The sequence below is a fragment of the Silurus meridionalis genome, chromosome 21 (assembly GCF_014805685.1).
Source record: "Silurus meridionalis isolate SWU-2019-XX chromosome 21, ASM1480568v1, whole genome shotgun sequence".
NCBI classification, from domain to species: domain Eukaryota; kingdom Metazoa; phylum Chordata; class Actinopteri; order Siluriformes; family Siluridae; genus Silurus; species Silurus meridionalis.
This window is the reverse complement of record NC_060904.1, coordinates 5907671-5922088: the sequence shown is the minus strand read 5'-3', so window position 1 is coordinate 5922088 and position 14418 is coordinate 5907671. Positions and strand designations below refer to the sequence as shown.

The following is a 14418-nucleotide window of genomic DNA, read 5'->3' as shown; positions in this document are numbered from 1 at the left end:
ATTATTATTATTATTTATTAAAGAATCCCATTTATCTCAAAATTAGAGGAACCATTTCAAGAGCCCAGACAAATCTTTTTAATTAACTACATTTTGTGAAAATCAGTTCCTTTTTATTTCTAAATGGATAAAAACTTAACTGGTCAAACACGCAGCAATCAGAGTAGAGCACACGCTCCGTTTTCAACTTGTTTTGATTGACGCTTGATGGCATTTCGGCATCAAAACATTTTGAAATAAATAAATAATTTGAAATGATAAACTCCTGACTCGAACTTTCACAACACCCGCGGTAGTTAAAAAGAAAGGTCCTGTCACATCAGCATTTTCATCTCCTTTTATGGTCAGAGACCAGACAGTAAAATCTCAAATATATTCATGTAGATTTAATAGCATTTTTATTTATTTTTATTTTTTTATTACACAAAGGCTCACGGAGCAGAGGAAATTGATTTGGTTGCAGATGCACTTTTACAAGATGGACTTTCAAAGCAGTTTTTACTTTTACACTTTTACATGAACCATCAATACTTTAGCGTTTTTCTTTCCCATAGAATTTGCACAAAAACTCACGATTTCATTTCAAATCCCCAAGAAAACCATAATGCACGGAAAAACCCAGGGTCATTATATGAGGTTGATATTGATGCTTCTGCTAGAGATGATGTGTGCGGGCGGTGCAGCTGTGGCTCTAGTGAAAGGAGACTTGTTCAATCGTGCTCATTGGATGTCTTGCTTCAGTACCGACATTCATTCTCACTGTATGAGATACCTGTCTGTGTTGCAGCGCTCTGTTCTACTGCGTTACTGTATGATATCGATGCTTTCTATAGCCGTGGCGTCATAACAATGCTATTAATAGGCGGATTGGGTAAGGTGGGACACCGATTAAAGGCCCAGGTATGAAATGCACTGCCTGTCACTCAATTCTGGCGAGCAGCACTAACCCATATTTTTGAAAGTAATATTAATAACTATTCAGTTGAGACAAAAGTAGTGGTCATATAAACATATAACCTTAAATAGCACATTCCTGAATACCAAGGGCTTGTTTTTGATGAATAATGAACAACCCATTCAAGCAAAAGCAGACTCTGACTTTTGCACACTGCTGTATGTATATTTAGAGAATGTCGAGTCTAGTGGTGTGTTTTTATGAGTGCGTGTGTTTGTTTTTTTTTTTTCTCTCCCCTCTCTAGGACTGGATGTCTCTCTGGTCTCTCGGGCCTGAACAGAGTGCTGATGATCCGTGTTCAGCTCAGTTCGGCCTCACTTGGTTAATCCCACTGTGGGTGGATCGTGACCCAGAGGTGAACCACACAAACACTCTTATAAGATGCATCTTTATATTCGGCATTGCGCATTAATATTCATCCCCCCCACATTTTAAAAACAGAATCGTACTTTTTGCGAAATCAGTCGTTCCTGTTTATTTTCTGTGAGTGGATTAAAATGCAAATCGTTTTATTTTATTATTATAATTATTATAATGTTTTAAGTAGTCGAGTTCTGGTCTCATGATCAATTGAATACATTGGAATCACTGTTTGACTCATCAATATCATTCTACGTTTACATTTACGGCATTTGGCAGACGCCCTTATCCAGAGCGACTTACAACCGAGCAGGAGAGGGGCCTTGCTAAAGGGCCCAGCAGTGGCAGCATGGTGGAGGTGGGATTTGAACCTGTGACCTCCTGATCCAAAGTCCAATGCCTTAACCACTGAGCTGCCACCTCCTATTTTATCTTTTCGCATGAGACAAAAATGATGATAGGAACATTATTGCCATAACAAATCCTAATCCTTTGGATACTAAAGTACATCTGAAGGCAAACATTTTATTGCTTTTACTCAAGTGAATGTTTAAAGGCAGCACTTTGACTTTAATATTTTACCTAGTGCATTTCTACTACAACTCAAATACATTGTGTACTTCGTCCACCACTGGCCCCTGGAGCACTGAGGGTTAGCGCTGAGGCCTTGCTCAGGGGCCCAATGAGTGGCAATACCAGCGCTTGAACCTCTGACCTTCTGATGAGTAACCCAGAGCTTTAAGCACTGAGCTACCACCTCCCTACTATGCAGTTAAAGGAAGAAAAAACACTTTTAACTGGTAAATAAGAAGAATGTGATTCAGGATATGCACTTTAAGCCAAGGGTGGGTGGGTGGTGTGTGTGTGTGTGTGTGTGTGTGTGTGTGTGTGTGTGTGTGTGTGTGTGTGTGTGTGTGTGGAGAATGATGTTGAGTAAACAGGAAAGTTTTTTAAGCTGAGCTTTAAAAATCAATGAAGAGCATAATGAGCACAAAAGCGGTGCCAGTTAAAACGTTTGCCAAGCCTGACTGTGTGTGTGTTTGCGTGTGTGTGTGTGTGTATACACTCAGGTGCGCTGCGCCAGCCTGGCGCTGGGCGCGGCTCTCTCTTCGTTAGAAAGCGGCTGTGTGATCTTGTCGAATAGCTGCCAGAACATCTCAGGAGGTTTGTGGGCGACGCTGCTCAACATCCTGCTGGAGAGACAGGAGTGCAGCATGGTGCGCCGAGAGGTGGGCGTGAGCACACACACACACACACACACACACACACACACACAGACACACAGACACGAATACGCGAACAGAGTGCCGAGTTTCAGATGCAAAAACGTTTAAATATAAGGAAGAAATGCATGATTTAAGAAAATACAGACTTTGAAACAAGTCTAATGATTTGCCAGTGCAGAAAATGACAGTAAGATTTTAGTAAGAAGGACAAAATGTCAAAAAAAAAAAAAAAAAAGCATTTAAACACCTCTAAGCAGTCGATTTGGTCTAATTAACATCAAACTATATTTGTCAACAGTTTGTTTTTCTGGATTTTTGGGAAGAGATCTTAAAACCTGAGCTACTAAATCCGAGGATTAGTCTTAATTTAAGAATGATATATTGTTTTAAAATAAGACAAAGCATTTAAACTTCAAGCAAGATAACTATTCAAATCCATCATTATCATTTGGAATAAATAATAATAATAAGTCCTAATTGGGATTATTGAGCTATTGAGATTATTTTCCAGGGCAACTTTAAAACCTGTTAAAATAAGATACAAGGCTGATTTTAAACAATGTCTAATAGTAATTAAAGGGGAAAAAAAAGGTAAACAATCATAATAATCTTTTAAAATAAGTTCTGTCTACAGATTTTTTTTCCGGTACGCAGGGATGTACGAGGTTGCGCATTTCCGGCGCCGCCCTGTCCAGCGTTCTGTGCCGAATCGACTAAGTGCCGTCATCGGAAAAGGGCACCACGCACACACACACACACACACGACAACACACTTACAGATCATCATTACGCTCAATCACTTAAATTCGTATTAGCGCATGCTACACTGTTCTCAGCCTCCGAAATCATTTTTTCGACAATCATTTTTTCGGCAATGCCCCTGTGACACACAGTGAGCTCCTTGAAGATCTGGTTTACATGCTTTGGAAAGGAAGATCTTGAGTGGTCTGCTATAGAGCTCTGATCTCATCCCTACTGGACACCTTTGGGATGAATGTGAACACTGACTGCACCCCAGGTCTCCTTACCTACATCAGTACCTGCCTTTCGTAACACCCTTGTGGCTGATGAACACAAATATCCATAAGCACACTCCAAAATCTAGTGGAACATCTTCCCAGAAGAGTGGAGGGAATTATCAGAGCAAATTGGGACTGAATGTGGAATACAATGCTCAAAAATCACATACCAGACTTATAACCAGGTGACCCAATACTTTTGGCAGTATAGTGTATCTTAAACAGGTCTTAATGTTCCGATGTGCAATTTTTGTTTGTTTCTTTGGTGTTGTAGTTTCACTAGTCCAAATATAATCTACTGTATTTAGACTACAAATTAGATCAACATGCAACAGCCAATCAGCTTTCTGTTATTGGTGCGACTCTCGGATCGTACCACAGATGTAAAACAGTTTTTATTTTTCATCTATGGGGAAGTGAAAAAATGATTTAGGGCTCTGTTAAGGCCGAAGAATGTTTGTGTTTTTAACATTGTGGTACAGGTCTTAAAGTCTATTCCTAATGGTGTTCAATAGGTCTTTAAAAGAAACCTGCACAATTCCTGTTTATTTAACATCCTTTAAAAACATAGACGCAGCTGCTTTATTAAAGCTGTTAATGTAATAATTATTTATTTTTATTAAATAATTTATCTTTGATGTTTTTACCCATGCTTATTTTTATTAATTTTTTTTTTACAAAAGATTTTTGTGATTCAGCATTAATTAGCAGACCCCTGCAGTACCGTCACTGACCTCCGGTTGAAGGCCTGTAGAGAACTATCTTTTTTTGTATTGATTATGTGCTTTTTATCCTTGTATAGTTATACCAGATATAATCTTATAACATTATAACAAGATGAAAAACCATTGTTCTTTAACCAGCTTCTTTTTTTTCTTTTCTTCAAGTGAATAATACAAATCCCAAAAAAACTCCACAAAGCTTATGTTAGTTATGTTATGTAAAAAAAAAAAGCCCAGGCACTGGAGACTTTTTCCATAAATGGAAAAAAAAAAGAATTTTTAATACTGTAAACTTTTTTTCCCTGTTTATTGTAATCCATTGTGAAAAAGAGTATGTGCACAATAGTGCATTATGTAAATTATTATTTTTGGAAATTTGCGTATGATATTTTTGTATATGTTTGATGCCGTTATGTTTTACCACCTTTTATACACTACTTAATGTTTTATATATATATTTGTATATATTGTATGTATATTGTGTGTGTGTGTGTGTGTGTGTGTGTGTGTGTATATATATATATATATATATATATATATATATATATATATATATATATATATATATATATACTTCTACAGAGCATCATTTGACTTCACACTTGTTTTTGGATTCCATTTTGCGAACACTGACACTTTTTGCAGCAAGATGGCAGCATTGCTGACTGAAGTGTTTCTCTCTTTCTCTCTTTTTCTCTCACACTCTCTTTCTCTATATTTAGGCAGCGTTTCTTCTGCAAAACCTGCTTGTGATGCCGATGCCTGCAAACACCGAGGAGGCCAAAGACTGCTTCTGGCAGGTAGGAGAACAGAGGAAGGCTGCAAATAAACAAAAGTTCCTCTGAAACCTTGTAAGAAAAGTTTAGGCAACATAGCAGGAGGATGTAAAAAAAAAAAAAAACGGTCTCACGCTTCCACTGCAGCTGTTCCCAGTGGCGAAAAACAAAGTCAAGCGGTCATTTGGGCTTACTAGCGTGTTGGAAAGAGCACCAGCTGCACTACATGGACAAAAGTTCATGGACACCTGAGATTCGAAGGTGTTCCTTGAACATCTATTTCCTCATTCAGTCGCCATTAACTTCACTCTTCTGGGAAGATGTTTCACTAGATTTTTGAGCCAAATTGGTGTAAATAAAAGGTACTGATGTAGGTGAGGTGAGGAGGCCTGGGGTGCAGTCAGAGTTCTAATTCATCCCAAAGGGGTTCAGTAGGGAAAAGAACCACATATAGCAGGAAAGGTCAGGTGTCCCAATACTTTTGGCAATATAGTGTGTATGGCTTATATATCTAATCTTTCTCTCTCTCCCTCCCTTCCTGTGCCTTTTTGTCTCTCCCTCTGTTGCTCTTTCTCCCTGTCTCATATTCTCTCATTCTCTCATTTATCTTTCTCTTTGTATCTCATTCTCTTTATCGATTTCTCTTATTCTGCCTGCCTGCCCCCCCCCACAAACACACACACACTCTTTTTCTTTGTCTCTCATTGTGTCTATCTCTCTTTCCATCTGTCCATCTTTTTTTACTGTCTTTCCTCTCACTCTCTTCATCTTTTTCTCTACGTCTTGCACTCTGTCCATCTATCTTTCTATATTTCGGACTCATTCCCACTCTATCCATATCTGTTTCTCTTATACCCTTTTCTCACTTTCCCTGACTTTTCTCTGGCTTTCTCCTCCTTACTGTGTCACTTATTATCTGTCTCTCACTCTCTCCCTCACCTCTCTCTCGCTCTCTCTCTCTCTCTCTCTCTCTCTCTCAGAGCCCATGTGTTCATGATGAAGGCTCGGGCGTGTCGTTGGTAGGTCTGCCGGCCCTGCAGGCTCTTCTCTATCACTGCCATTTTTTTGCTCATGTGGCTCAGATGGTGAGGAGTTGCTACACGGGTCGTTACACTCCGACACACCCTCGGCTCAGCAGCGCCTCTGCTGGTATGTGTGTGTGTGTGTGTGTGTGTGTGTGTGTGTGTGTGTGTGTGTGTGTGTGTGTGTGTGTGTGTGTATACACGTTCTATGCATCTATTCTCTTTAGAGATAGATTTCATGCAACTAGTCCAATATTATTTCCATATTATAGAATATTATGACTTGTATGTAAGTGTGTGTGTGTGTGTGTGTGTGTGTGTGTGTAGATGACTCTGTGAAGCAGTGGAGAGGGAGTACAGCTGCACTGAATCCCACCCAGGGTTCCGGATCAATTTCCACCTCCAGCACTTTGGTCAGTCACATGTTAAAGATGAATATTAGAATTTAACAATGAAAACATTTTTTGTTTGTAAATGGCAACTGTTTGTAGTTGACTTAATGTGTGCGCATGTGTGTGTTGTTTAGCTCCTGAGTGACACTCGTTCTCCCGTCCTCTCCTCCTCTGTAACAGCACAGGAGCCTCCATTGAACAGACTCAGCATACAAGGTCACACACACACACACACACACACACACACACACACACACTCACACGCCATTGTGGTGTAGCCCTGACATTCACACTGATGTTGCACTTTAACCATCAGTCTTTCTCTTTCTCTTTCTCTCCTGCGATTTCAATTTCGGTTTTTATCTGTTTTTCTCCATCTCTCTGTTTTGTGCCTTAATTTATCTCTCTTACTTTTGTCTCTCTCTCTCTGTCTCCTCTCATCTGTCTTTTTCTCCCCCCTGTCTCACATTCACTCTTAATGCCTTTCCTCTCTTCTCAAAGTCTTTCTCTCACTTGCTCCATCTCTCTTTCTGTATGTCTCTCACTTTTGCTATCTCTTTGCCTTTCTATTATTCTTTCCATCCCACTAGCTCTCACTAACTCTCACTCTCTATCTTTTTATCTGGGTTATTCTTTCCATCCTTTTGTCTCTTACTCTCTTTCTGTTTTTATACGTCTCTCACTTTCTCTGTGATCCATCTCTCCTTCTTCTGTCTCGGTTGTGTTGAAATTGTGTCAGGAAGTAATGTCAGTATGCAAGTTCTTGTTGTTATTGTTGTAGTTGTATTTGCTTTACGTTGCGTTGTTGTTTTGTTTGTTTTATGTTGTAGGCCAGAGCGAGTCCGACTGCTCCGACTCACACCTGTCTGAGGAGTGTGTAGGCGGATCAGAGAGAGTCTCTGTAGTAACCCCTCACCTACTGTCAGCTGTGTGTGGCTTATTAACCAACCTGCTGTGTGTTCTGCCCGAGTTTACACACACCGCACTTCGAGAGAACCACATCCTGCAGGGCTTGCTCAGGTCTGTGCACACGCATGCGCACACACACACACACACACACACACACACACACACGCACACTGAGAACTACAAACCACCAGGTTCCCAAATGCCACCCAGTGTACCTGTTTTGCAAAAGAATGCAAAAAGCTATGACCGGTGTGTGTTAGAAGTGGAGAGTGGGATCAGTTGTAACTCCACATATGCACTGAGTACTAACGCAAACCCGATTTTCCCATAAAGCTTAGTGATCCGGTTTGAACCTCTCATGTGGTCAGTTCCAGTCTTCTGGTCAGAGTTTTCGTCTATGACCGCAATCATGACGAAGGCACAGCGTTTTAACCCCATTCTCCTCGACATGAGAAAATACACTCCATTCACAGTGGCAGGTCTGATTCTTACTGAGCATGCTCAGAACGAGTAAAATTGTTGACTCCCTCTGTCTCATTCACGTTAGCCTTATACTTAATGTTGCCTTTTTAATGCCAGGAAATGATACACCAGTGGAAGATTGAAAAAAGCCAGGAAAATCGGTTGATGGGCTGAAAACGGCACGCAATAAAAAGACAAAATTATCACCTCGCCAAATACATTAAAGTAATGAGCCTTTTTCGAGAATGTAAGAAGTAGAAAGTACAGATATTTGTGTCAAAATATGTAACGAGTGCAAGTAAAATGTTGTCCGAAAAATTAAATACTGATCCCCAAAAAAACATCAGTACAGTAATGAAGTATTTGTACTCAATTACTTCCTGCCTCTGGGTATAAAAAGTGTATCTTAGAGAGGCAGAGTCTCCTAGAAGTAAAGATGTTAAGAGCTTTTTACTAATCAACTACAATTTTAGAATAATGTTCCTCAACGTAAAATTGCAAAACAGTTGAATATCTAATCTAACCTGTGCACAAGGGCAAAAATCAGTATCGGATGATCGTGATCTCCATGCCCTCTGCATTAAAACAGTCATGATTCTGTAATGAAAATCACTGCATGGGCTCCTTAACTCCTCCAGAATTCATTGTCTGCGAATACATTTTGCTGTCATCCACAAATACAGGTTAAATCTCAGTCATGCAAAGAAGAAGGCATACATGAACATGAGGCACGTCTAAAATGTAGTGAGACAAAGTGGAAAACTGTTCTGATATGGAAGACAAATTGAAATTTCTATTTGGAAACCATGGACACCACGTCCTCCAGACTAAAGAGGAGAGGGACCACCTGGCTTTAAAAAGTTAAAAAGTCGCATCTCTGATGGTATGGGAGTGCATCAGTGCCTGGAAAGTCTCCAGCAATGCTGAAGGTTATATACAGGTTTTAGAGCAGCAAATGCTTCTATTCAGTAGCATGACTCCGTAGTAGAAGAGTCTGGGTGCCTGCAGTAGTCTAGACCTTTCACCAGTTAAAAAAGGCGCACAATTAAACGAAAAATACAACAACGGACACCAGAACTGCTGAGCAGCTAGAATCCGGTATCAAACACATACGGGACAAGGTTCCTAAATCTCAAAACTCCAGCAGCTGGTCTCCTCAGTTCCCAGATGTATATGGACAAAGACGTGATGCTACACAGTTGTAAACATCGGCCTGTCCCAACTTTTATTTATTATTATTTATTTTTTTTATTGTGAATAGAATATAGATTTATGAGATTCCCATTCTGTTTTTTATTTACATTGTTCACATATTACACAGTATTTATTTTTGTAATTGGGGTTGTACAAGTGTGTGTTACCTCATTGTGTGTTGCAGTGTGTTGGATGTAGTGGAGCTCGAGCGATGCCTGACTGAGCTTAACACACCCGACCTCCTTCCTGCTGATGAGACGGATGCCAGGAGCCAGGTGTGTGATACACACACACACCACTGTTACATCACACACTGTTCTGTGCCCCGTGATGTTCCAGCATAATTGCGTGGTTATTGCAGAACCGTGCAACGTAAACAGAGCATCTCATGAACATGTTGCTGTCAACTTGAGACCTAATCTGTTTTTGTCTCTAATTGTTCCTGCCTGTCTCTCTTTCCTTCTCTCTCTCTCTCTCTCTCTCTCTCTCTCTCTCTCTCTCTCTCTCTCTCTCACGTGCGCGTTTAGGTGCAGAGCAGTGTGTGTTACATGCGGAGTGTGTGTAAGCTGGTTCAGGCCGTCGTTGTGCTCAGCGAGGATTTTCTCTCCCAGTCAGAGCTCATTGAACCTCTGCTGCATAACCTGATCTCCATCCTCACACTCTCTCACACACCCCTCGGTAAATCCCACCAGGTCGTCTGTGTTCATGTTCATCTGAACACAGCCTGAGACATGTGTATATTTCTATTACTCACATCATTCCTCTTCTTCATCTTCTTTCTTTTCTTTCTTTTCTTTCTTTTTCTTCTTCTTCTACTTCTTTCTCTGCTTCTACTTTCTCTTCTTCTTCATCTTTCTCTTCTACCTCTTCTTTCTCTTTTCTTTTGTTCTTCTTTATCTTCATCTTTTACTACTAGCAGTTCTACTTTCTCTTATTATTCATCTTCTTCATCTTCTACAAATAATTTTTCTCTTCATCTCCTACCGCTTTTTCTTCTTTCACTTCATCTTTTTCTTCTACGACGCCTTCTACTACTTCCACTTCTTATTTATCGTCTTTTCTATGTCTGATTCTTTTTTTTCCTGCTTCTACTCCTTTTTCTTTTCTCCTTGCTGTCTTCTACTTTTTCTTATCTTCCATTTTATTTAACAACTTCGTTTAATTGCCACTTTTAATCCTCATACCCTTATCTTTTTCCCTTCTACTTGCACTTCCTCTTTCATCTTCTTCCTTTACCATTATTTATCCTCCTTTTCTCTTTTTGCTACCTTTTCCTGACTTCCTCCTCCCTTTTCTTCTTTTTCTACTGCTTTTCCACTTCTTCTACCTCTTCCTATTCTTCTTCTTTTCTTCTTGTATCATTGTCATCTTCTTTATCCTCCTTCTTTTCCTTCTTCTCCTCCTCTTCCCTGAACCTCCTCCGTTATCATCTTCCTTTGCCCTTCTTTATTCTCCATTTCTTCTTCTTCTTCCTCCTTTTTCTTTGTTTTCTTCTATCTCCTCTTCTTGTTTCCTTGTTGTCGTCTTTATCCTTTTCTGTTCCTTCTTTTTGTTCTACAGCTTTTTTTCACCACTTCTGCTTTTTCTTCTTCTTTTCTTCTTGTTTAATTGTCATCTTTATCCTCTTCTTCATTGTTTTGTGCTTTTTTTATTCATCCTTCTTGTTTTTTTCCCCCCTTGCAAATAACTTCTTTATTCTCCTTTTCTTCTTCTAGTGATAATAATAAAAGCTTTTTTATTATTTGTTTTTTATATCGAATGAATTTTGTTTAAAATCATGCTAGGCAGAAAAAATTTTTTTTTTTCTTTTTTTGCCCTTCAAATTCTCAGCCTTTGATGACTAAGTGTTCGTCTGTGTGTCCTCAGACGTGCATACCCAGAATGCATTGCTGAACACCTGGACAGATGTGTTTACGCTGCTGGCGAGTCTGCTGCGCAGGAACTACGCCGCTTGCGGCCCACATGTGCGCGGGACTCTGGGGAAACGCTGGCAGCACTTCTCAGGTGAGCAGAGAAAAGCAGAAAGGAGGGATGTGAGGATACGTGATGTGTGATTAATGAGGGGAGGGAGGGAGGGAGGGAGAAATGAAAGGATGCAGGAGCGAGCAGACTACTGTGGGGTGAGGAAGAGAGAGAGAAAGATGAAAGAGAGAACAGAACGAGGGATAAAGATGAAGTGGAAGTGTGAAGAAAGGATGCTGGAGGGGAGAGTAGTGGGTGCAGGATGCCCTAGGGTTTAGAGAGTGATGAGAGGGAGGAACGAGGGATGGGTGATTAAGGAGATGAACATGGAGTTATGATGAAAGGAAGGTTGCAATTCCTGAAAGAAATGTGGTGAAAGAGAGGAGGAGATGAGGCATGATGGATGAGTGAAGCAAAGGGGATAAAGCGAGAGGTTTGATTCTGGGATAAAGGGATGAGAAAAACAGGATGAATAACAAGCACAGAGGAAAGAAAGGATGCAAAAGATAGATGGAAAAAGGAAGAAGCCAGACAGGAAAAATCGAAGGTGCTGAACAGACAGAGGTGATAAAACTGGAGCGAGGGATGGGCGGACAAGTGCCATCGGAGAAGCCAGTGGAAACGAATGAGTGGTAGGAAAAGGACAAAATAACAACAGATTTAGGTACAGTGAGAAGAGGAAGGGAGAGAAGACAGGAAGAAGAAGTGAACAGAAGATGAATAAAAAAAGAACAGGGAAGAAGAGATGCAGGAACGAGTACGAAAACAGAATAAGAATAAAATCAGGTGAATGAAAAAAGGAGACAGAGGGAAAAATGAAGGGAGGAAGAGGGATAAAAAACCCCAAAGAATCAAAGAAAGGATACAGGAAAGAAGGAAAGGAGAACAAAAAGAAAAAGAGATAGTGGGTTTATTTCTAAAGAGACATTGTTCTGGTAAAGGGTTGAAACGAAAGGGATCTAAGAGGAGAGAAAGAAACGAGGGATGAGTTCTGCACATCCAGTATACAGGTAAGTGGCGCAGACTGAAAGAAAGCGTAAAAACGGAAGAGTGTCGATGGTTACGGGGTATAAAAAGATGACGAGGAAGGACCGAGTGATGAAGCGATAAAGGCGGGAGGGAAGACAGCTGCAGGAAAGACAGAGCAAATTCCGGAGACAGGAAGCGAGCAGAGCGAAGAGAGAGATAAAGAATGGATGTGCAGCATGAAGAGAGCCCCGCGGGGGGCAGAACCGCGAGGACGGAGCGAGGGGAGAGGGCAGGGAGCGAGGGATGACTGCTGAATGAGTGACAGCACGAGGGGTAGCAGGAAAGGAAAGAAAGGAAGAGAGACAGCTTGTTATCACTGGGTGGGTTGCGCTCTTGCTGTTTGTGACAGATTGGAATGGAGGGATGGGGAAGGATAGAGAGAAGGAAAGATTTTATTTCTGACAGATGTGTGCGATTGTCGTGGAGCAGGTGGGTGGGATGAACATCCACTGCATCTCCTCCAGCACTCCTCCCCCTTTTTTATTTATTTTTATTATTATTATTATTATTTTTTTTTTTTTACGAGGAAAACAAAACACAAAGAAACAAGACATTTGATTCCGATTATGACTTCATGGAAGGTCAAAAGTTTGCGGACTCCACACCTGCGATTCTCATGTGCTTTTTTTTTTTTCTTTTTTTTTTTGCAACATCTCATTTCCACATTTATTCCCCATTTACTATTATAATAAATGGGGTGAGGAGGACTGGGGGGTGCAGTCAGCGTTCCAATTGATCCCAAAGGTCTTCAATAGGGTTGAGGTCAGAGCTCTATAGCAGGAGATCCTCCACTCCAACCCATGTAAAGCATATCTTAATGGAGTTTACATGGGTTGGAATGAAAGATCTTTTTTAGTGGCCTGCTCGTAAACTCTATTAAACACCTTTGGGATGAATTGAAACGCTCCTCACCTCACCTACATCAGTACATGACTTTACAAACACGCTTGTGCTTGAATGAGCACAAACTTCCTCAATCACACTGTAGTGGAACATCTTCCCAGAAGAGTTGAGGTTAACAGTAAATGGGGACTAAATGTGGAATGGGATGTTTTTCACTAACACAGTAAGACCATTGCACCTAATCAATTTTACATATTAAAAAAACTAATATGACCATTATTCTGAGCAGAAGCACTGGGAATGATTTGACCTCGTTGGTGTTATGAGCACAGGGTGGCGTGACCCAGTTTGTTCTGTATATATTGCTGACTTTTTAAACCTACAGTGGTGGAGTTTTGAACTTGTTTTGATTGCCTCTTGGCAGGGGCGATTTTATGATTTTTTCGAATGGGGGTTGCACGGGGGGGACCAAGAACCAGTCAGGGGGGTCCATTGGAAAAGTCATGTGGGATGACATAAAAACCTTACTGCACATGTGCCTGGACAAACGCATCTCTCTTTTTATAAATAAAAACCATTGAACAGACAACAGTTCTCAACTGCATTGTACCACATCCTACCCATCTTTGACATGGTTTGTTCTGGAACAAATTTTGAATGTATTGCTGCTGTGGCTGACTTTGTCCCCTTTGCATTTTTTTCCCTAGAAAATTCTGTCTAAAATTAAACAAACCTGTAACTCAGTTCTAAATATTACACAAATAGTATATTAAATAGCCATATTTTCATCCGATTAAAGACAAAATCATTTCAATCTGAAGCCGTTCTCGGACATTGCAAACCAAAAGCAAAAATGTAAGACTTCCATGCAAAAAAAAACCTTTAGTTTATTCAATACAAACAGAATTTAACTTTTCTACATCGGAAAATTCCAAGTGTCAGAACGCTAACATTATTAAAGCCCCACATTACTGCAGACTATTTGAGCGATTGTGCCTTTACTTTTTGAAACAACAGAAAGAAACGTAACAGAACGATTTCTATTATAAGAGGTGCATCGCGGCTGAATAAGTACAACCTCTAAAGAGCTTTCAATACAAATAAACGCATTGCAATAATAAAGTTTATCACAGTGGTTACGTTCCAAAACGGAAAAAAACCACGATAAGCGAAAACCGCGATAAGATTTTGTTATTGTTTAAGCCCACACACTTTAAACACACACAGAACACATTTGCAAGAATATAGCGAGCTGAATTTTGTGTAAAGTCGTAGAAATCACATTTATAGTGAGTACATGTACTTTACAGTATCATTCTGTAGCGTAGCCTGTGCGTAGTTTCTCTGCTTGTTTATTGGTTGAAGTGTCCTATAAGGTAAAAAAAAGAGGCATGTTAAAGATACGTCACTGCATTTTTTTTTCTTTGCTTTCTGTACTGTATTCATATTTTACTTCATTTTATTATTATATTTCTATTATTAAATTTTATTATTTCAACATAAAACTCATAAAAACTATTCCCTATAAGTTTTATTTGGTCTATCGT

The 14418-nt window shown here is 40.0% G+C and overlaps 1 protein-coding gene across 5 annotated transcripts in view; it reads left to right on the top strand.

The window, feature by feature from the left end:
• The window catches only part of rttn (rotatin), a 70913-nt gene that overhangs the window by 41998 nt on the left and 14497 nt on the right, over positions 1-14418 (top strand). For all 5 annotated transcript variants that reach the window (XM_046833586.1, XM_046833585.1, XM_046833583.1 and 2 more), the window contains exons 30-39: positions 1200-1310; positions 2386-2544; positions 5005-5082; positions 6039-6207; positions 6408-6493; positions 6607-6688; positions 7303-7492; positions 9222-9312; positions 9565-9715; positions 10904-11041. In XM_046833586.1, the coding sequence (XP_046689542.1) occupies positions 1200-1310; positions 2386-2544; positions 5005-5082; positions 6039-6207; positions 6408-6493; positions 6607-6688; positions 7303-7492; positions 9222-9312; positions 9565-9715; positions 10904-11041 (1255 nt within the window). The remainder of the gene's footprint in view (positions 1-1199; positions 1311-2385; positions 2545-5004; positions 5083-6038; positions 6208-6407; positions 6494-6606; positions 6689-7302; positions 7493-9221; positions 9313-9564; positions 9716-10903; positions 11042-14418) is intronic.